At 46.7% G+C, this 21676-nt stretch overlaps 1 protein-coding gene across 1 annotated transcript in view; it reads right to left on the bottom strand.

The window, feature by feature from the left end:
- Window positions 1-11107: 11107 nt before the first annotated feature.
- Window positions 11108-21676, bottom strand: part of MYDGF (myeloid derived growth factor) — a 75562-nt gene continuing 64993 nt past the window's right edge. The window contains exon 6 of the mRNA XM_069649358.1: window positions 11108-11502. Coding sequence (XP_069505459.1) covers window positions 11423-11502 — 80 coding nt within the window. The 3' untranslated portion in view covers window positions 11108-11422. The remainder of the gene's footprint in view (window positions 11503-21676) is intronic.

Raw genomic sequence — 21676 nt, 5'->3', positions numbered from 1 at the left:
AGGCTTGAGGCGTTGAGGATTTTGTCATTTCAGTAGGGTTTCAGGGGCATGTTTCTTTATTACCTCGCTCATGTTTGAGCTTTTTGCAGGGGCCATCGACGCATCCTTCGACACCCGGTCGCCGGAACCCGAGGACTTTCCAGAGTTGGTCACCCTAGATTACCTGGGGGCAACCAGTCGTGGACTCCCTGCTCACTGTGCTTAGAGGCTCAGCTTCACCTCACTGATGATGCCCAACAAGGCTGAAACACGTGTATGGGGTTGCTGTTGGTACTCTTGTTCAGAGAGGAATTGCCATAGCAATTTGGTGCTGGACTGCCCATCTGGGCAGGACAAAGACTGATATGCAAATGGATATTTTCCATCTGTGAAAGGTACAGTGAGCAAAAAGCAGATGGCTGCGAACTCTCAATGTGGTTAACAACCACTGAACAGATTATCATGCCTTGTTCTTCCGAGAGAGGGGCCCCTGCTACCTTTGTTGCATTCTTCATTTGATTGGTAAAAATAAGGGTCGGCTGGGCCATGTCGTCATGGGAGGCTGATCTGAGTTTGACAGACAGCCAGAGTTTTTTTAATCAGCTGAGCTGGAGAGAGAAGGCAGTCCTTGCAGAGATTCGAAAGTGGTCAGTGTCTTCTTGGACGGGGCTCCGGGAATGCAGTTTTGAAAAGAGCTGGCAGGCCATGTAGAAGAGTTGTCGGGCTGCTGGCATTGAAGTGGAAGGAATTCCGAAAGCTGCAGTAGGGGGCTGTGTGAAGGAGGTTCGCATAGATAAAGCTCAGGCAGTAAAAGATTCAGACTTTGCACATTTTGGTGAGTCAGGTCTCAAAGATGAGGAGTGTGAGATGTATGAGATGCATTACACTTATTGAAAGACAGTGTAGCGAGATAGTTTTAAAAGAAATGTCATGTTTCTCTCTGCATTTCTGCACTGGGTAAGAAAGTGATGCACACGGAGTTCATTTTGCAATATTTTTTATTTTGATATTTTTATTGCTGCATTTGTTTCAGAAAAATTGCATACACTGTTTTTATTTCTTCCATGTTGCCATGTACTTGTTCTCTTTTCTGTGTTTATTTTCTAGAAGACGAAGTTATGCTCGCTGTTGGTAAGCATATGTGCAATTGTAATATTCTGGATTGTGTATAACAAAGACCAATATTATAACAAAAAGCAAAGATGGTGCAACTTTATTGGTTTTATTTTAGGTCTCCCATGATTACTGTATTAGAGGAAAAAGTCAGTGGGTAATCCTAGTGTCATACCTATGTGGTAAATCATTTTGCCATCTTTTACCACATGGGATAGGTTTAGGACAAGAGTAAATATATACAAATAAGCAAGACCGAAGGTTATGTGTGTGTGTGGATGTGCTTTTCTCTGCATGCTGTAAAGAGAAGGCGGTGCCCCAGAGCACATAGGTTACTGAATGTAAATAAGTCAGTAACACGAGTTACAAGCAATAAGTGGCATTCTGAATAAACTCACTGGGTTAGGGATGCTAGGTCCATGGAGTACCTGCAGTCAGCCAAAGGTGGGTGACAATTGTAATGAGGGAGAGAATGTTCTATGATGGGATGGTAGTATAAAAGACATGCTCACCACTATACCACTAAAAATGACCAATATAAACTAACACTACATTATCGCCAAAATAGGGTAATACTGAACTACCTCTAATGGTAAGGCCTGTTTACCGCCAAAATACCGCTGTAAGAAAATACTGCCAACTCCAGAATTTGCCCCAATACTTGCACTGTTTTTTCGGCGTGGTCCCTATGGAGGCAGAGGTAACACACGGTGTGAATCCTTCCAGGGAATCTTTCTGTTACAGGAAGGACAACATTTAAGAGTATTTTCCATAGTGTATAAAGATGGAAGCCTGGCGGAATACAAGGAAGTATAGGGGAATATGCAATCTCTAATTGAGATGGAATTTGAACCTCCCCCTGCTCTCCCTACTATACAGGGCCGAGGCAGGCCGCAGACAAGGTTTGTTGAGATGGGAGTCGCTGTCATCAACGGATGGTCTTGCTCTCGAAAGCCATTGCCAGAGATCCTGTGGTGTACTGTCGTCAAAAGGACAGAAAGAAAGTCTAACTTTCCATTTTTTCTAAGTAATGGCGTCAGCCAAGAAGGAACTCTGATATGTGTCAGACTATGATGGCGGAAAAAAACAATTTGAGGAGCATCAACGCGTGAAGGACCATGGTTACAGTGGATGTCACACTAGGGATAGTATTACTGGCAAGCCCTGTCAACGTCCCTTTTCGAGTTTCGAAAAAAAAAAAAATGTAATACTCTGTGGCTACCACTTGATGTCGGCCTATGCATAGCATGTGATCTGAGCAGATCCACAAGCGCTATATGGGAGTAGTTTCTTACCTGTAACTCCATTTCTCCAGCATTGGTATCTTTCATGGATTCACATGCTTAGAATATTCCCCGTCGTCAGACTGGGAACCCTCGGTACACATATATATATAGTCATTTCCAATAGGAAAAACTTCTGCCCTATCCCCGTCTGCGTCCTCTACGGGGCCGCCCACGTACGCCCCGTTGGACGTGATGGTATATAAGCCCCGCCCCCGCGGGTCCCTTCAGATTTCGACCCCTCCAAGATAACGGGGGGAAAACTTGCTTACATACCAATCTTCCACATTGCAGTCCGGGGAGGCCGGAGGGCGCATGTGAATCCATGAAAGATACCAATGCTGGAGAAATGGAGTTACAGGTAAGAAACTACTCCCTTCTCCAGCATTGGATCTTTCATGGATTCACATGCTTAGAATAGATTGTAAAGCAGTAACATTAAGAAGGAGGTGAGAGTGCAATGTAACTTACATTCGTAGAGACACCCCCAAACACTACCGTTTACACCATGTATGTAAGCAACAACTTATTATACTGATACGAAACGGATTTCCGCCATACAATGCTATGTCATATGACTCAGTATGCACCCCTTGCGCACATATCTACCCAACCACTTATGTTTAGGTCAATAAACTATGCACATTCATGTATACACTCTGAAAAACCAGCTGAGGCCAAATAATAATAGGCAGCATTCTTCTTGAAACTTTGGCTTACCTCATTGAAAAAGGTGGCGAAGCACTGCCCTTCCCATTTGTACCTCATCCGCGTGCTGCTTTTCCAGGCAGTAGTGGCGCGTAAACGTGTGCGGAACAGACCATGCCGCCGCCTGGCAGATGTCCGTCAGCGGAATTCCTGCCCATAGAGCCACGGAGGAAGATGTCGATCTCGTGGAATGGGCTCTGGGACGATGTAGTAGAGGTCTCCCGGCCTTGGAATGACACAGGGTAATCGCCGAGGAGACCCAGCGAGCCAGACCTTGTTTGGAGATAGCCTTACCCCTAGCCGAGGGGCCGTAGGCGACGAATAGCTGTCTGGTGGCTCTGATATCTTGCGTTTTTTGCAGGTAAAATTTTAGCGCCCTTTTGACGTCCAGAGTGTGAAGAGCCTTCTCCGCCGTCGACGAAGGAGATGCAAAGAAAGTAGGGAGTACCAGGGTCGAGTGCTTATGATAGACCGACGGTACTTTTGGGATGAATGAAGGGTTAGTTGATAAAATAACTTTGTCCTTAAAGAACCTCAGATATGGAGGGTCTATGACCAGTGCCTGTAGTTCCGACATTCTTCTAGCCGAAGTGATGGCAACTAGGAACGCGAGTTTCCAAGATAGAAATTGTAGAGATGAAGAGGACATTGGCTCAAAGGGAGGCTTCATTAAGGCAGCTAGAACCGTGTTCAGACTCCACGACGGTGGGAACCGTTTTTCCGGAGGGAAGGTTCTAAACAGACCCTTCATGAAATGCTTCACTAGCCTGTCACTGAATAGTGGAGGGGACTGTCTTCTTCTGGTAAATCTCGAAACAGCCGCCAGGTGTACTTTGATTGACGATGATGACAGTCCGCTTTCCGCAAGATGAAGAAGATACGGGAGGATTTGCTCCGGAGTTACATCCAAAGGTTGTATATTTTGTTGTGTTTGACACCATATACAGAACCTTTTCCATTTGCTTACATATGATTTGTTAGTGGACGGGGCTCTGGCCGCCTGCAGAATCCTTCGGCAATCAGTCGAGACTTTTAGGTTCCCGAACTCCGAGAAGTCAGGAGCCATGCAGTTAAGTTCAGGCTGTCCGGATTGTGGTGCCACACGGTCCCCTCGTCCCTGGACAGGAGGTTCGGTACTTTCCTGAATGGTATCGGCTGATCCAGCGACAGATGAAGGAGGTCTGAGAACCATGGTTGCCTCGGCCAGCGCGGGGCCACTAGGATGACCCGGCAATTGTACCTGTGGATCCCCTGGATCGTCCTCCGTAGGAGGGGAAATGGAGGGAAGGCGTAGAGGAACTTGCCTGTCCACGGAAACGAGAACGCTTCCCCCAGGGAGCCTGTTTGGGGCCATCTGCTCGCGAACTGAGCACATTTTCGGTTTCTTTCCGTGGCGAAGAGATCGATCGACGGGGTCCCCCATCTTTCGAAGATTTCCCCGAGTTGAGTGGAGTCCAGCTCCCACTCGTGTATTTGTGACATAGTCCTGCTCAGGGAATCCGCCTGTAAGTTCTTCGCTCCCGGTAGGTGGTATGCCACTAGGGAGATGTGGTGTTTTAAAGCCCAATGCCAGATCTTTTGAGCTTCCTTCGAGAGGGTCCTGGATCTGGTGCCACCCTGTTTTATCAGGTAGAACATAGCTGTCGTATTGTCCGTGAGCACTCTTACTTTTGACCCCTTGATGTGTGGGAGGAAAGATTTCAGGGCCCATCTCACCGCCCTTAGCTCCAGGACGTTGATATGTAGGCGAGATTCGGTCGACGACCACCTGCCTTGGGTTTGGTGGCGTGACATGTGTGCTCCCCAGCCCGACAGAGAGGCGTCTGTAATGATGGTGTTCTGAAATTCCGGCTCCTGCAGGGGGACCCCTCTGTCCAGGTTGCGCGCCACTTTCCACCATCGGATGGCTTTGATAACTCGTTCGTCGTCGACTATTATCTTGTCCGACCAGCGGCCTGTGGCCTGCTTCCATCTGTCTGATAGGAACTCCTGTAGAGGTCTCATGAACAACCGGCAGTTCGCGACTAGGTGGATGCACGATGCCATGGAGCCGAGGAGAGCCGCATATTTTCTTACTGACAACCTTCTCTGTAAACGAAGTTGGCTTGTCAGGTGTTTGATCTTCAACAACCTTTCCAGGGATGGTTTCACTAGTCCCGTGTGGGTGTCGAATTGAGCACCTAGGAACTTCAAGCTCTTCGAGGGCTTTAGTGAAGACTTTTCGTAGTTCACTGCAAATCCCAGACGCTGTAGCAGTCGCAAGGTGGTCAATAGGCTGTCGTTGGTCGACGCTGGGGAGGATCCCCTCACGAGCCAGTCGTCGAGGTACGGGTAAACGTGATGCCCTTCCTTCCGCAGCCAGGCTGCTACGGGTGCTAGGCACTTTGTAAAGGTTCTTGGGGAGGACTTCAGGCCGAAAGGGAGCACAGTAAATTGGTAGTGTGTTTGGCCGACTAGGAACCTCAGGAACCTCCAGTGGTGAGTGCGCACCGGAATGTGAAAATACGCATCTTGGAGGTCCAGAGACGCCAGGAAATCGTTCTTTTGGACCGATCTGATTACCTCCTGTAGAGTAAGCATCTTGAACTTTTGACTCAGCAGGGTTTTGTTGAGGTCCCGTAGGTCGAGGATGGGGCGCCACTTCCCGTTTGGTTTCTTTACTACGAAGCAGCGTGAGTAAACCCCTAAGCCTCTCTGTGAAGCAGGGACTAACTCGATGGCGCCTTTTTTTAGCATGAGCGCAACCTCTCGACGCAAGACGCTTAGGTGTGGTTGAGACAGGCGTATCGGTGGACGTCTTGGAGGTCTGGATTTGAATCTTAGGGAATGTCCCAGTCTCACCGTGTCCAGAACCCACCGATCTGTCGTAATTGACTCCCATTCCTCGACGCAACTTGACATTCTCCCTCCTAGAACGTCATTGTTGATCTTTTTGTTTTCCCGTCGACGACGAGTAAGTGGGACGTCTCTTAGAGGCCTGGAAATTTCTGCGTCGGGTCGAGGACTGTGAGGCGCGTCTATAGCCTTGGGACGGATATGAAGACCTCCCGAATGCTCTATCCCTGGATCCCGCAAATCGTGCGTTTCCCGTAGCTCCTCTAAAGGGGCGAAAGGAACGAAAGGGCTTACCGCTTTGGAGAGAGCCCAGCGAGCGCGCCGTCTCAGAGTCCTCCTTCATTCCTTTCAAGGCCTCATCCACCTTTTCGCCAAACAGGTGGTCACCTTCGAAAGGCATGTCGACGACCTTATATTGCACCTCGGGTCTAAAGTTGGTGCACTTGAGCCAGGCCTGGCGTCGTAGAACCACTCCGTTGTTAATTTGTTTGAACCCCGAGTCTGCCAGGTCCACCGCTATATTGATAGCATGGTTCGAGGCTTCTTCTCCTTCACGAACCAGGGACATAGCTGATTTTCTGTGTTCTTCTGGGAGGTGGTCCAAAATGGGTGCCAGTCTGTGCCACATCTCCCTGTCATACCTGGCCATGATTGCCAGGGAGTTCGCTGCTTTCACTGTTGACGCTCCCACTGACAGGATCTTCTTACCGAAAGCGTCTTGGCGTCTAGCTTCGGAGTCCGGCGGGGTAGAGCACTTATGCTGGGCCTTTGCCTTTCTCGTCGCCGCCGCTGATACCACCGAGTCAGGCGTGGGTTGCGCAGAGAGGCATTTTGGCGTCGAATCTGGAACTTTAAATTTTTTCTCTACGCGGCCTTTGACCGCAGGTTCCGAGAATGGATGCCGCATTGTTTGGACGCCCTCTTTCCATACGTGGTCCAGTATCGGTATCGAAAAAACGGAACGCCTATTCTTGCCCATGTGGTCAAAGAGGAAGCAGTCGTCCTTTTCTTCTTGTTGGGTCAAACCGAACTCCTTGCAGGCTTTTTCCATCATGGAATGGAAGGCCCCTATGTCATCCGGTGGAGATGGGTGAATGGGACTTTTCGGAGGATCCACCTCCACATCCGAAACCCATGACGGGTCTCTCGACGGCGAGAGGGAGATATCAGAAGCTGACCCCTGTTCAGAGAGGGAGTCCGAGAGCTCACCTTCTTCCTGGACTGTTGGAGCAGTTGGGCCCACGACCGATCTAGTCGGGCGGTGTGAAGGTCCGGGCTCGTCGACGAGGGGAGTCGTCGGAACAGGCGGGAGCCTTTCGTCCAGGGACTTCAAGAGCGAGTGTAAGGAGGAAAGTACCTCCATGGAGAGAGTAGCCTGGGCGTTTGGAGGCTGGGTGAAAACTTGAGAGCAGGTTGCACCAGAAGGAAATCTGGGCCGTAGCCCCAGGTCTTCCGGGCTCACTATTCTGAAGCCGTCGTCTTCTTTGGAGGCGATCGAAACTGCCTGTTCTTGTAGCAGTGTGTCGGGTAGCCCCATGTCGAACGTTTCTGGCCTCCAGGCCTGGGACTCCGTCGACGAGGGAATCGTCGTCGACGATGAGCCCGTTTGAAAGGCGGGGGACTGTGACGGAGTGGGCACTTGGATCGTCGCCGTCGTCGACGGAGGGCCTGCAGGTGGCTTAGGCGGTCCCGCCTTCGCGGAGCTCTCCCTGCGTTTATCCGCCTCTCTACTCGTAGCTGATCTTTTCTGATCGCTCGAGGAGGATTTTGGCCTGTCCTTATCTTTCTTCGACGAAGAAGAAGAAGATGATTTCTTCGACGATTCTTTCGATGAGGCCTTAGAGGAATGACTTCGAGGCACGTCCTTCTCCGTAGGTCGTGATTTTTTGGCCGGAGGTTCCGACGGATGTGAGCGTCGGGAGGCTTCTGATGTTTTCGCTGAGGCGATACTGCGCACCGATCCTACCTCCGACTGAGGGTACGCTCCAGCGCCGTCGTTCAGCCACGAGACCAGTCGCCGATTCCGGTCCTTCAGGGTTTTTTGGGAAAACCCCTTGCAGATATCACATTGGTCCGCCGAGTGGTGGGGGTGAAGGCAGTAGATGCAGTCAAGATGGCCATCCCCTTCATAAACCTTCTTTAGACCGCACGTGGCACACGGGCGGAAAAGAGGCTTACCCGACATTATTGCCAGACCAACTAACAAAACTCGTAGGAGTTGGAAGCGGACCAAACAGACAAACTCGCAGGAGTTAGAAACAATCGATAAGTATTTGAAGAAAATACACGAGGAGATCCCACTATCTTTGGAGACGGTTGAAATCTGAAGGGACCCGCGGGGGCGGGGCTTATATACCATCACGTCCAACGGGGCGTACGTGGGCGGCCCCGTAGAGGACGCAGACGGGGATAGGGCAGAAGTTTTTCCTATTGGAAATGACTATATATATGTGTACCGAGGGTTCCCAGTCTGACGACGGGGAATATTCTAAGCATGTGAATCCATGAAAGATCCAATGCTGGAGAAATATATATATATATATATTACTGAGAGCTGACCAGGGGAGGAATGTGTCGTAAGCAAGTAGTTACAAGATGCAGCATGGTACCTCACAGACAACACAAGAGCCGTTATTTGGAGATACACTGGCATTATCACATCCAGGTTAGATAAAGTAAGCATCTTGAGAATAGCCAAACAGATAAACGGATCATGGGGCAGGTAGAAGAAGCAACATGCTCCATGAACAGTCTAGAACAGTAATTTCCAGTATAGGCAAGATATGTAGGGTGGTGGTAAATGACAGGGGGTATAGGAAATCAAACGCAACTTCTCATAAGGTTCTCCCTGCACCATTAATATTACCATGGAAGGTAAAACAAACGGGATCATAAGGTGTTGACCAGGAATTTAAGGGCAGGTACAATAAGGGGCTGTATAGAGGGACGTTGAGAACATCCCTGTTGATAAGGAAGGTAAAGGGAGCCTTCACACGGAGAGCCCAATTATGTTAATCTACAGATCAGGTGCAATTGGTATGTTGATACACAGTTTCCAGTGTCTTATGCATCAAGTAGGTTGTACAGGTAGCAGCCAAAGGCATTACTTTCGCTAAGTGCTTGCAAAAAGGGTGCAACACTGAAATTTAAATGCAAGCCCCGCCCTGCTGCTTTCAGTTTTTTCAATGCCTCTTAACATCCTTGCTGGAACACAAGGTTCTAACAGGCAGTGTCTCGGGGCATTTACGATTTTAAAAGCAGTTATATAAAATGAGCATTCAAGCACATCTGCAAACACCATCTGCATAGCATCTATAACAAGCATTGGCAAAGACAACACTTCTGGCTTTTCTGTAGGCAGACATGTTCCCACATACAATTTTACCCAATATAACTTGTATATGTTAGAATGTTCTATAAATCATCCCAATTAAATGTATATTACCAGTAATTACTTTTTAATATCAAAGAAATAACATACAACCTACCACTTACACTAGATAACCTACACTTGGCCCACTTTTGCATCCTAAAAACCAGACAAATACTCCCAACTTAAAAAAATGGCGTAAAATACTCCCCAAACAAACAAATAGAAAGCAGAGTGTGCTGCCCAATGCTTTCACCCAGAGAGCTCCACTGAGACATGGGGTTAGCAGTAACAGAGCCATGCCACAGGAACAAGATCAAATATTGTTAATTCCTGATATGAGGACGCACTTTAAGGTAAACTTGCATATTTTCATTTGCATAGAGGACCACATGCAAATCAGCATGGATTTCCAAACCCTGAAAACATGATATATACGCTCAATAGGTTCTGGCTTCATGAACAGAAGTTCTAACTCAGATATGCCCATGAAACTAACCAAACAACCTTCCCTCACCAGATCAACTACTATACTTTACTCTACCGCCTATGACTAGAACCTGTGCTCCACAGCCCCAATCAGCCGTGGCAAAAAGCATCAGCCACAATATGTAACCCAACTCGCAGCTATACTGACTAAGCAGACTACTTGGGCACGTAACCACATCCCCCTGCTTCCTATTCTTTGTGTATGGCCTTTCTCGGCCCCTCAAGTCTGCTCTATCCTGTTGGTCAATGGTTCTCCAGCGCCAAGATGCCCTCGGGCCTGCCACGCTCTACAAATTGCCTTAAAATAACATAAGTGTGTATATGTGTCACACCTTTGTATTGTACTCTACGTCCAATTGTATTTTTCCAGATGCTTTGGAGTAGCGCACCCCATGAGTTAGCGCATTATAAAGATCATGAGAAAAAAGGACAACTAGTCAAAATATAGGTTTACTCTCCAGAAAATAACCCCATTGGGAATAAGAATTCGATATTTACACCCTAAAAACATTTTACTTACAATTTCAGAAAAACTGGTAGAAAAATGAATATGGGGCGCTGCCTATGCCTTAGGCAAAACAAAAGCATCCTTTCATTTACAGGACAAAAGAGTCAGCAATAGTATACGGCACAGCAGCAAGTAATCTGAGAAAGGCACAATATTTCACATTGAAAAAACAGTTTTGAATATATAATTACTGGAGTACAGTCAGAGTATGACTGGAAGCAGATTACCATTTAACATCTGGGACATGACCACGCAGAGTAACCTCCTGATCATCAAGAAAAGTACTTAAATTCAGGATTATGTGCTCAGATGCTGTATTGCTTGGAACTCTCTAAAAGGCACACTTGGTTAAAGAAAGGATTACAGCAGGAGCAGTGTAATAGCTAAACATAACCTATTACCTTTCGGAACAACAAGCATGAAATTCGTGACAGCACCCAAGAGGATCAACAAAACCTCACTGCCTACATACAGTGCAGGTACCAGAAAATGACGATAGAAAAACTGGAGGCACCGCTGCATCCAAAAAGAGCAGCAGGCATACAGTCAGAGGAGCGGAAGAAAAATATGCAAGCAATCAGTTTAAAGAAATATAAAACACTCCCATTAACAGGAATGAAAGCGTGTTGTGTTAAAAGTACACGGGAGATTACATTTCCAAAATGCATTCCCAATGAAGGAATTGTCCAGCTTCCTTTTTCCTCTCCAGAGCAATCAAATGCGTTGGTACATAGAAAACCAAGGGATTTCGCTTGGTCATCACTGTGTCACATCTTGCTTACAAAGCAGGAAAGACCAAGTCTTAATAATAACTCACTGAAATAGTACTTCGCTGCTTTATTGGTTCCTTCTTTTATGATTACTGATTAGGAATGTAGTATGGACAACCCTTCAATCCCCAGCAGAGAGATTCAGCGGACAAGAAAACCTGTGCATGTCCCGCTTGCTTCACAAATTCTTTGTCAAAAAACAAAAAGACCATACAAAAAAAGATTACTTTTTGGCAAGTCCACCAACTCAGAGTCTGGCATGCCAGAAGGGAAACTACCCCCACGCAAACTAGATATTCAACGTGCATAATTTTCCCCTTAGTTCGATGCTTCTGCTGGCCAGGACAAGCCAGAGTCGTATCCAGGATCAAAGTTCCGCGTGGTGAGTCTTTGCAATCATGATAATCTTGGCGAGAGAAGATCCGAACACCCCTTGTTTGTGGGACACTGGAAGAAAAAAGAACACAAACATGGAATCAAGAGAAGTGATAACAAAGCCCCTTTGCCCAAATGGGCTGCAGTTACTCGAGAACACACAAATATAGGCTTGATGTAGTCCACAAGCCAAAGTCCTAGGTATGGATACATAGGCAAAGTATAATGAAAGGAATCAATCTACGAGTCAACAAGGGCTTCATAGAACGTGTGGCAAGCAGCATCAGCATGCAGTGGGGCATAGCCCGTTACACACCATTGCTGGGCTCAGTCCATAGCCACCTGTAACCAAATCGCTGATCACCAGAACTGGAAAGAGACTATTCAAGGTTTGGCAGCAAAGAACCATGCATAGGGACTTCCACTTCTCCACTTGCACAAGACGTTACAGTTTATGTGATGAAACACACTCATTGTGTGGGCTGCGCTGACTCATTAGGGGATCTGCTAACGTTTGTTTCTCTGATATAAATGGCAGTTTAGATCTCCAGGCCCAACTAAACGGTTATTCAGATTTCTACTGGCATGGCTAGTGAAGTCCTTAGCACTGACAGAATGGCATTCTACAGAACGCATCAATAAAGCAGCCGTAAGACCTCCAGATATAGGTTACATGTGAGCAAAACCTAAATGGGTATTAAACAAAACATCCTTCACACTGTTGCAAGTAAGACACAAAACAGATTGAAATGATTAACTAAATTATTATTCAGCGGATTATGGTGGACTACATTTTTACAAAATACTTCAGGGCGTTGGAGTGAATGGGTAGGAGGCATAGAAGGGTAGGTAATGAAGAGAAAGCGTGCAGTGAGACAACATTAAAGGCTCATGGTTTTAAAGGGGCTGTATGAAAATAGGCAATTCCCACCTTGGTTAAATATAATTTGGCCATCTCACATTTAAGCATGCAGGCAAATTCAGAACAGATAATAGGTGCCAAGGTGGCTGTCCCTCTTAACTGGACAGGAATTTTGCAGAGAGGCAGTTCAGGAATGTATGGGTAGGAGTCACTGCAGTTCATGTTGCATTCGCTGCCATTAAACTGGAAAGTCCTTTTTTAAAAGAAGAATGTTTAGTGATCGCCTAAATTTAAGGTGGTTGGGCTCCCGCTTGACCTCAAATGGGTAGTGAGTTTTGGATAACAGAGCCTGCCATCGCTATTCTTTTCTAAAATGTCTTGCAAATGTAGGATTCCGGATCTGTGTTTTTCGTGGATGTGCTAGACAAGGTGGAGGTTATCTACTAAGATCCAAAGTCCAAAACAGTTTTCCTGGTGATTTTTTATTTTTATTTGATGTTTCATTTGTGACTAATCTAGGGAAATCGTCCCCTCTCCCCAAAGGGAAGCCACCCACTTGGAACTAGAGAGGCGAACCTGCTACGGCTAACACTGCCTAGGCGGCATGGCATGCGGGAGGCCACTGGCGGTGACCCCTCTCCCCCACCCTTTGTGGAAAGGCAATCCCTACATAGGGATGTGCATCACCCACCCTTATCCCAGAAGACTGATTATTTTATTGCTTACATTGGAGTTAGTATAACGATTTACCACTAAGCACTCAATGGCTTGTATGATTTCTGACCCCTTACAGGCACAGTCTTCAAGCTGGAATGGAGAGTGAGAGGAAAGTCCACCCCCTCGTTGCATGGAAGGTAAGAGGCCAAGAGGCCATTCAGCAGTGCCCAAAGGGAGGAACGCAGCCACCAGACCCAAAGGTGAGAGCGACGCTTCAGAGCATAAGAGAGGAGGTCTCCTGGGAGGTGTGGCAGAGAGGCAGCACCTGCCAGGGGTAGCGAACCTAAGCATGGACAAGCCCACCGAACATCCGGCTCCCCTGCTGAGACACAGACTGGAGAAGCCCGGTCCCAGAGAGTCTCCAACAGTGGGGAACGCCCAATCAGCAACCCAATGGCACCCAGACAAGCCGACACTGAAGTCCTTCTTGAAAGCAGTGGGACGGGAGCATCTGGTCCAACAGACGTGGACCAGCCGAAGAAGCCAGAACCAAAAAACCTCGTCAACCTACCAGAATGCCTACCTGAAGGAGCACCACGCAGTGATGGAAGGTACGCGGTCCCTCCTGGGAGCCAGGTGAAGAGCGGAACCACCAACCCAGACCCAACAGTGGGATGAGAGCAGGGTATGACGTAATTTCATGGCCGGATGTTTTTTCACAGGGTTTTTTGCCACGGAGAGTTTTTTGGGGGGTAAAAAATTATATAAATGGTCTGTGGGTGTGCGGGGATATGAAAATAAATTAAAGGGGATGGGGGTTTGGGTGGTAAACCCCCCCCCCCAAAAATAAAAAAATACTAAAAAAATTAAAAAATAACAATTTTTTTCTAAAAAAAATCCACGATAAAAAAAACCCGCAATGAAACTGCAGGCGATGAAATCACATGGAACCGAGAGCAGACACCCCATGGTGGGCTGAGAGCAGACACCCCACGGCAGATTTGGAGCATGACGACAGTGCAGGGTGACAGAATTAAGACACCAAAGTGAAGAGAGGTGGGGCGAGGGAAGCCAGGGCCCAAGGCGGGCTGAGGGACCCAAAGGTGGGGTGTGAACCCCGAGATATCAGGATGGGGAACAAACCAGGCGAAACAGAGGGGAAGGCCTGGTATGGTTGTACGGACCAGCAGGTTCCCAAGGTTTGAGGTCGACCCAAGAATAAGCCAAAGTCCCTGCCCATACAGGGAGAAAGCAACACCATGGATTGATAATTAATCCCAGGAAGGGAATTTGGAAGAGACATTTACTGATGTCTCTTTTTGGAAATGTGCGTCGGGCGAGAAGCCCCTTTCTGATACAGTGACATTACGGTGAGGCCAGAAACCAGCCACTATTATCGTTCGGGTACCTTTTTATGAAGGTACCCGAATGAAGGGTTTCTTTTAAGTTCATAATGGTAGAGAGAGGAATCGGAATCAGAACGGCAGACAGGATTATTTTGTAAAGACATCCTGATGGACACACTTTCTTCCTTTTTTAAAGAATAGAGCTGAGAACTCTAGGGATAGTGTAGGTTTGTTGCCCAAATTTTCATCTTGTCCGCCTCCCGATTCTGACTTACCACAGCAGGTAATAAGGCTTTTCAGCGTTTCCCAAACCTTTATACATTTTTTTTTTTTACGTCAAATGACGATTGTACTGTCCTGTTCTGGATCAATTTCTGTCTTAGAGAGGCACAGGAGAAGACCAATGCAATACTCCAGTTTGTACAAGACCAAAGCTTGGACCAGATGGTCGTCTTCATTCATTCATCGCAATAGAGTGAAACTGATTCTTCTCACGATGACAGAGAGGCGTGTGTGTATGGGAAAGAACTCTTAGTCAATGATTACCACTGTGATGAATCCTGTGGAGTCATCACTAAACCTCAGCCTAGGTTCTCCTCCCATGCGGCCAGGGGAAGGCAGCCGGTACCCAATCCTATCCCTAGGGGTGGTAACATGAGGGAGGATTACATTGGAGGAGATAGCTGTCTGGAGGAAGTGGTGACTCCTTTAGGAGAGACGCGGTATTCATCTTCTTCCGAGGATGAGATTCCCATAATTCCCAAACATATAAAGGCATGCTGTCAATGTACAAGTCCCTCCCATTTAACTACCCAAAACACATGCTATGAAAAATCTGCTAAACAGAATAAGGTTGGTACCTACGTGTTCAGGAAGTAAATATGAAGACCTCCAATTGTTCTAATTCGGCCTTAAATAGGAGGTCCAAACTGTGGGATGTTTGACCCACTTTTGCTCTGCTATGCTGCATCACTCTGCTACGACGGTGCCAGAAATAGCCAAATGGCCACAAAACCCTTGCGCGCGCCAAAACCTTTGAAAATCGCGCTTTGCAACGTGCAAAAAGATGGCTGCCCAATCTGCCATGCATGTTGTCAGTGGTGGAACCGAGCTCTCACTCATGAAGTAGGTCACTGGGCTCCACAACCAGTAAAAATGGAGTACAGAAGGAAAAAGCAGTGCTTTGCTAAATGAAACCCAAAATCTTGCTTTAAATCCCCTTTTCTTTGTTGCTGAAACTTCAGAATGCTGGTACAGAACACCCTCAAATATCCAAAATTCCTGCTGGGTGCTACAATTCACTTTGTTTAAGAAATCATTGTGAACTTACAAGTCCTGAAAAGCTGAAAGCATAAAGAGATTTCCACAGCGAAAAATGGTCTGTCTGTGGATCTGTCAAAAATCTCTGGTGCAGTACCCTGGGCCGCCTGAACGACAGCTGTCAGGAGCCTGCCCGATTAAACTTTAACATGTATAAACTGAAATCAAATGTATGCAATCTAAGAGGCCTGTACTGAGAGTAACCCATATTGTAATTGTTTTGATCCCATGGTTTAAAATCTTGAATGAGAATTGTAGCTGTGATTTGATACAACAAGTTTGTTTTAAGCTAAGGAAAAATTCAGCAGAATTAACAGTTAAAAATAAGCCTGGCTGAAGCCACCAAACTGGAATAACAACTTTTCTCACAGAAGGAAGGTCATTCCCCCCGCAGCAGGAAATCACACAGAAGCGTTAATTATGGGGTTGGGAAAGAACCTAGTCTACAGAGGCATGAGGAACAATGACCAGCTGCTACTAAGGAAATGGGAGGTGTGAAGACAGTTGTAAATGGCCTCTGCCAAGAGCAAGCAAGGGGGGGGAGGGGGGACTGCTCCTGGACTGCAGGGAGACAAGAGGCGGACCCAAACAACCATCTGTGGCTGAACATTAACAAAGAACACTTTTTTTAAAAGACGGATAACTTGCTGTTTAAAATTGTGAAAAATATAAAAGTAACAGATTTGTGAATCTAAATTTTGGCTGCAAGAGGCGGCAAAATTGTGTGACATGTTCTGGAAAGAAACTGCAAGAAATGCGATTTTACACTAAATGTATTTCTGCTAGAAGTATGAAACTTTGGCTTTTAACAGTTCATTTTAAGATAACTTTAAGAGCCAGTCTGACAGCTTGACAGTCAATTCAGATTTCTGTTGCGTTTGAAAGGGGGAAAGTGCGATTGATATTCTGTTTGAATTCTGCCATTCCTGAATACCTGCTCTCTCCTCCTATCTCTTCACATTACTTATGGGGGGTTGAGGCGTGTGCAGGGGGAACCTTTAACCACTGTGCTATCCGATCTGAAACCACACACAAGCATTATTTTCTGTGCTGAATTGTTTGCTCACTGTTACTCCTTGTGTATCAAAAGAGTATTCGGTGTTACCTCACCCCATCGGTGAGTGTGGTGTACCCAAACCTAATGTGATAAAAATTTTAAATGCATAAATAAATCTTAACCTTTGCAAACCAAGCTCTTTCCTGGTCCAGTGTGACCGGGGGGGGGGGGTTCCAGGAGAAGGGCGTGATATGAGTGGTATATTGTTCAGAATAAAGAACTTTTAGACAAAAACAAACGAGGATTTCAGTTGTGCACTACATGCTAGGCATTGACTTGGGTGTATGCTGCACTGAAATCACTTACAAAACCAAGAGTAAATCACAAACCCTTTCCACAACCTCCCCCAACATTGTTGACTCTCAGTTCACAAAGCAATTAAAACCAACTAAATACAAAAAGACAAAAGCCGCTATTGACTTCAAAATTAATAATGCCTGTGGTACTGGGTGAGGAACAGTGACTCAGTCAATGAGGATTACAGTTGCAATTAAACATTCCAAGCGTTCTAGTTGTTGTAGTGTGAGGCACCCGAGTGGGACATTTAAACTCAGGAATGAGTTGCAGTTGAGGGAAGGAGACGCTGAAGGAGTAGTCTGGGCAGCCGCAGGTCAGAATACGGGACTTGCCGCGAAAGCAGATGGAACGCTAGCTGAAGCCGATGCGGGAGAAGGCGTGCAGCAGTGCAGAGAGCGTGCAGCAGGAAGCAGCACTGGACGGCTACTCGAAGGGAAAAACAGCCATATGGGAGACCATCTCCCAACATGTTGTGAACCTCTCTGGTGAAGAAGTGAAAGCATAGCCCCCGTGGAGCTGTCAGAGCTCCACCGAAGAAATGTGCTCACAACGACAGCCATGCAGGAGCTGGCAGCAGAGCTGACAGATTACAGAATATCTGCCGCAGTGCCAACGAGTGAGAAGGAGCCGCCAGAGAAGACAGGTGAGTTGACCTGAATCGACCAGTGACCCTGGGGCGCTCCGAATAAGACAAGCAGCAGAAAATAATATTTTTAAGTAGCAAACAAAAAAAAAAACATGACAAAGGCAGCAAGAATGCAATACATCTTATATGGTACATCAATTGGGGGAAACCGGTAACCAACACTGCCAGCAGCCAAAAGGCTGCATAGAAGTAATAGAAAGACAGCAGGGGTGTAACTCTCCTTGTATAGGACACCAACTGGGTGAAACCTGTAAACTGCATTGCCAAAAGCCAAAATGCTACAGGGGAGTAATACAGAGGCAACAAGGGGGCAATTCCCCTTTCATGGGATACCAACTTGGGGAAATCTGTAACCCATATTGTCAAGAGACTATAAAAAGAAGCAGCCATTGTTCAAACCTCCTCATGTAGGATACTGGTGTGGAGAATCCTGAACAAATGTTGCCACTAAGCACACATGTAGTTGTAGGAGTTTTTCATCCTGAAAGGCAAGTATACCAGGAAAGAAGAGGATATGAAGTATGTTTATGGTAAAAATGTGTGGTGTAAAGAACTGGTGAACTATCACTTCTTCGACAAACTGTTGCATCACCAAAAATAGTTGCTGTGCTATCCTGACGAAAGTGTTCCCATTGAAGAATAAGTGTGATATGCTAATTCTTGCTTGGAATTCTGAAGATCAGAATTGCCTTGGTTTATGAAGTGTTTTGAGAGAGACATTTGCTTTACCAGGAAGGATACTGTGGGGGAATAATAGCCGTTTTGATTTGCGACCAAGCATCTGCGAAAGAGACATTCACTTTGCTAAGTGGGAGGACGCAGTTAATGGAAAATACTTTGTGTTACACTGAACAGAACTTTGTTCACTCAGAACTTTTTATCCAGCAGAAGGGAGCCCAACCCTGGTCACAAGGAGTACTTTCTAAAACCTTTACGTTTGAATTGGTATATTGGTTTGTTTAACTGAAGAAAGTCAAAGATTCCTTGAATAATTTTGTTGTGTGTATTAGTGTGAGGGTCAGACATTTTGGACACTGGGTCATTTTTCTTTAGTTTTAGTTTGCTAGGCAGGGCCCTCCTCGTTAGGATAGGGGAACATGTAATTAAATGGCAAACTTTGAGAAAACTATACCTTTGTGTCCGTCTCACATTTCAGACCCCTCCCACCACCAACTTATTAATTTAGGTTGATGGAATTGCAGCAAGGCTAAGAACCTTGGGCTACATCCCAGGGATGATGGATGTCTTGGCCCGACAGCATTGCATGATTACAATTTTGCATAGGCTCAGACATGGTTCATCCCGTTTTGAAATGCTAGGTTCTCTGCATTAGGGGAGGGATCATTGTCTAGATAAATCATGAGTGGATTCCATCAGCAAATAAGTTGATGGTGAAGCGGTACAGCACGTCTGAAAAATGGTCATGTCTCAAAACGGAACCACCATGGGAAGGAGCAGCCCTGGGGGACTCCTCATAGTAGCTCAAATTGGTTGAAGAATCAACCGCAGCCAAATGCGGCTGAGCGATTCCTCAGGAAAGTGGAGATCCATTCTAGGGTGCAGCCTTCAATTCCCATGAGAGATTCTAGTCTTGATAGCAAGATGTGATCAACCGTGTTATATGCTCTGGTTAGATCCAGAAGAACGAGCGTCATCTGGCACAGTTTAGGTTTTACAGAAATTCTTCTATTCGATCTAGCAAGGTGCTCTCTATGCTTCTCACGGCTCTCAATCCAGAATTTTTGTCGCACAATATTGTGCAATTCCCTACACTCCTGTAGTTATTGAGGTGCAGCCCTCTCAAAGAGCTTTGCTTATAATGGGGGGGTGGGGCATCCTCAAGTATGCATTGAATGATTATCAGGTGTCTGAGCAAGGGGTTGCTTAAAATGTATATTGCTTGCGGTTTGAATCCCACCACCCCCTCCCCAGTGTCCTCTACAGTAAGAGCAGTTTATTTTTTGAGTAAAATTTGGTTTTCCCACCTGGCCGTTGGGATCTCTGGTAGTGCCCTCTTTGGATATGAAGAACAAGGCCATGTGATCAGTTAGTTCTTGAAAGAGTTCCATCATGGAGGCCATTTTGGTAGGTTCAACTAGTTCCTTGTAGACTGGAAAGAACGTTGATCTTGTTGGCTGTGTGAGGCTGTAGGAGTAGGAGTCCGGCACAAGGGTGGCATGCCGATTGGCAAAGACTTTTATTAACAACAACTCAGGGGAGTTGGAGGAAATCCTAACTAACCCCATCTGTGAGAGGGATTTCCCTTGCCTCAACAAAACTAGCTAATGAAACAGTCTGTCAGAATGTCCAAAGTGAAGTTTGCCGTCCTGTGTCCAAATCCTAATCTGTCCCTCATATACTAAACATAATATAAGGTGAAAAGTGAAATGTCTCTTTGCTGTCAGCCAGCAGCCCAGTGTTGCAGTTCAAAATAAAAGTTCACAAAAAGGTGTATAAAAGCATGTAAAAGTTCCACAAAGACTCAAGGGGTTGGCTCCCTTTCCCATATAGTCTTTCCACTTTGTTCAACCTTGTCTCAGTGTCTTTATTGGTTCAGATAAAGACGTATCCTTGCTTGGCAGCCCTGGCTCCCAGACCCTGCAACATGGTAACATGGCCTGGACACGTGTTCCAAGCTGCCTCAGGTTCCAGACCACTTTGTGAGCAGACCAGATTCCCAGGTACTGCACAAGGAAGAGCAGCCTGGCTCTCTCTCCCAGTCACTACTAAGGATCTTCTTTTCAATTGCCGCGGGTCCCTGACCCTGTTCTCAGTACCACTCCTCTTGGTCCACTCCTGCCAAGTGGGGTACTCGCGTTCTTGCTTTCACAGTCCACTTTCACTGACAGCCTTGGTTTACTCTCCTGCCAAGATCTCCAATTGTCAGTTGTGCTTGCACACTTCGGATTCCTCTTTATTGTGGTTCGAGGTACGTCTCGCCAACATGGGACCCAGACCCCCCCCCCCCATCACTTGCTTTCTCTCCCAGTATTCCTTGTCAACCCATGACCTTGGTTTACTCCCCTGACAAGGTCTGTAAAAACCATTTGTTTGTGTAAAGTGTGTATCCATCTTAGTTGCTGTTTAGGATATTCTTTCCCAATATGGGTCCCAGACCCCCTTCACTTAGCAACCGTCTGCTTTTTATTCAACCTACAGCCTTTGATTACTCCCCTGCCAAGGTCTGTAAGTACCATGTGTGTGTACAAACTTTGTATTTCTTTCATCTGCCGTTTATGATATTCCTTCTTAATCTGGATCGCAGACCCCCCTGCACTTGGTTGTGATCACAATTCTCGTCATCTGCTTTTTCTTCAACTCGGTATCTTGGTTTACTCCCCTGCTGCCAAGGCCTACGGGTATCTCTTGCGTATACAAAGTTTGTAATCTGCTCAATTGCTGTTCGTGATACGTTTTCCGAATATGGGTCCCAGACCCCTGTACTTGACGTCCCTCCCCTGGTGAAAATCCCTTCTTTGCTTTAGGTTCAGCCTCATGCCCCTCTAGGTCTCACCAACCCTGGTTTTAGCCACCCTTGTACCTGCAGGGTTCTGGTCGTCACCCTCCGGTTGTTGCAACGTCAGTGGCTTCTCCGGTTCACCAAGACCTTCTCCAGTCCTCTACGCCTCTCTGTAGTTCGGCTGTCGTTTACCTACACTCGAGCTGCCGAGTCACCAGCGAGAACCTATCCGTTTCTCTGGTGTTCATTCTGCATAGCAGGCACTCCGTGAGTGCGTCTCTCTCAGGCACACGCTGCTTCCCTGCCGTATTGGTTTCCGTGGCTCTTCCCAAGCTCCCAGATAATGCCTTTGCCTTGAGCGACAGCCGACCAATACGATTGTCCAAAGGACTAGAGCCGGTACACTCATTCTCATCATTGATATGCATTACACGTGGCCTCTTCAGCGTCTCAGTAGTTTCTACTGGGGATATATTACAAAAACAAATGGGGATATTGGGTGATGGGGAATTGCAGGGGTTTCGAGGGAAGGTAGGGGGGAGGAAGGATACTGCCTTCCGCTGACATGGTTACCACTCCCAATGGGATCCTCCATCCCCAG

The sequence above is a fragment of the Ambystoma mexicanum genome, chromosome 1p (genome assembly GCF_040938575.1).
Source record: "Ambystoma mexicanum isolate Mex_15411 chromosome 1p, UKY_AmexF1_1, whole genome shotgun sequence".
Taxonomy (NCBI): Eukaryota; Metazoa; Chordata; class Amphibia; order Caudata; family Ambystomatidae; genus Ambystoma; species Ambystoma mexicanum.
Note: the sequence above shows the minus strand (reverse complement) of the source record. Positions and strands in the feature narration are given on the sequence as shown.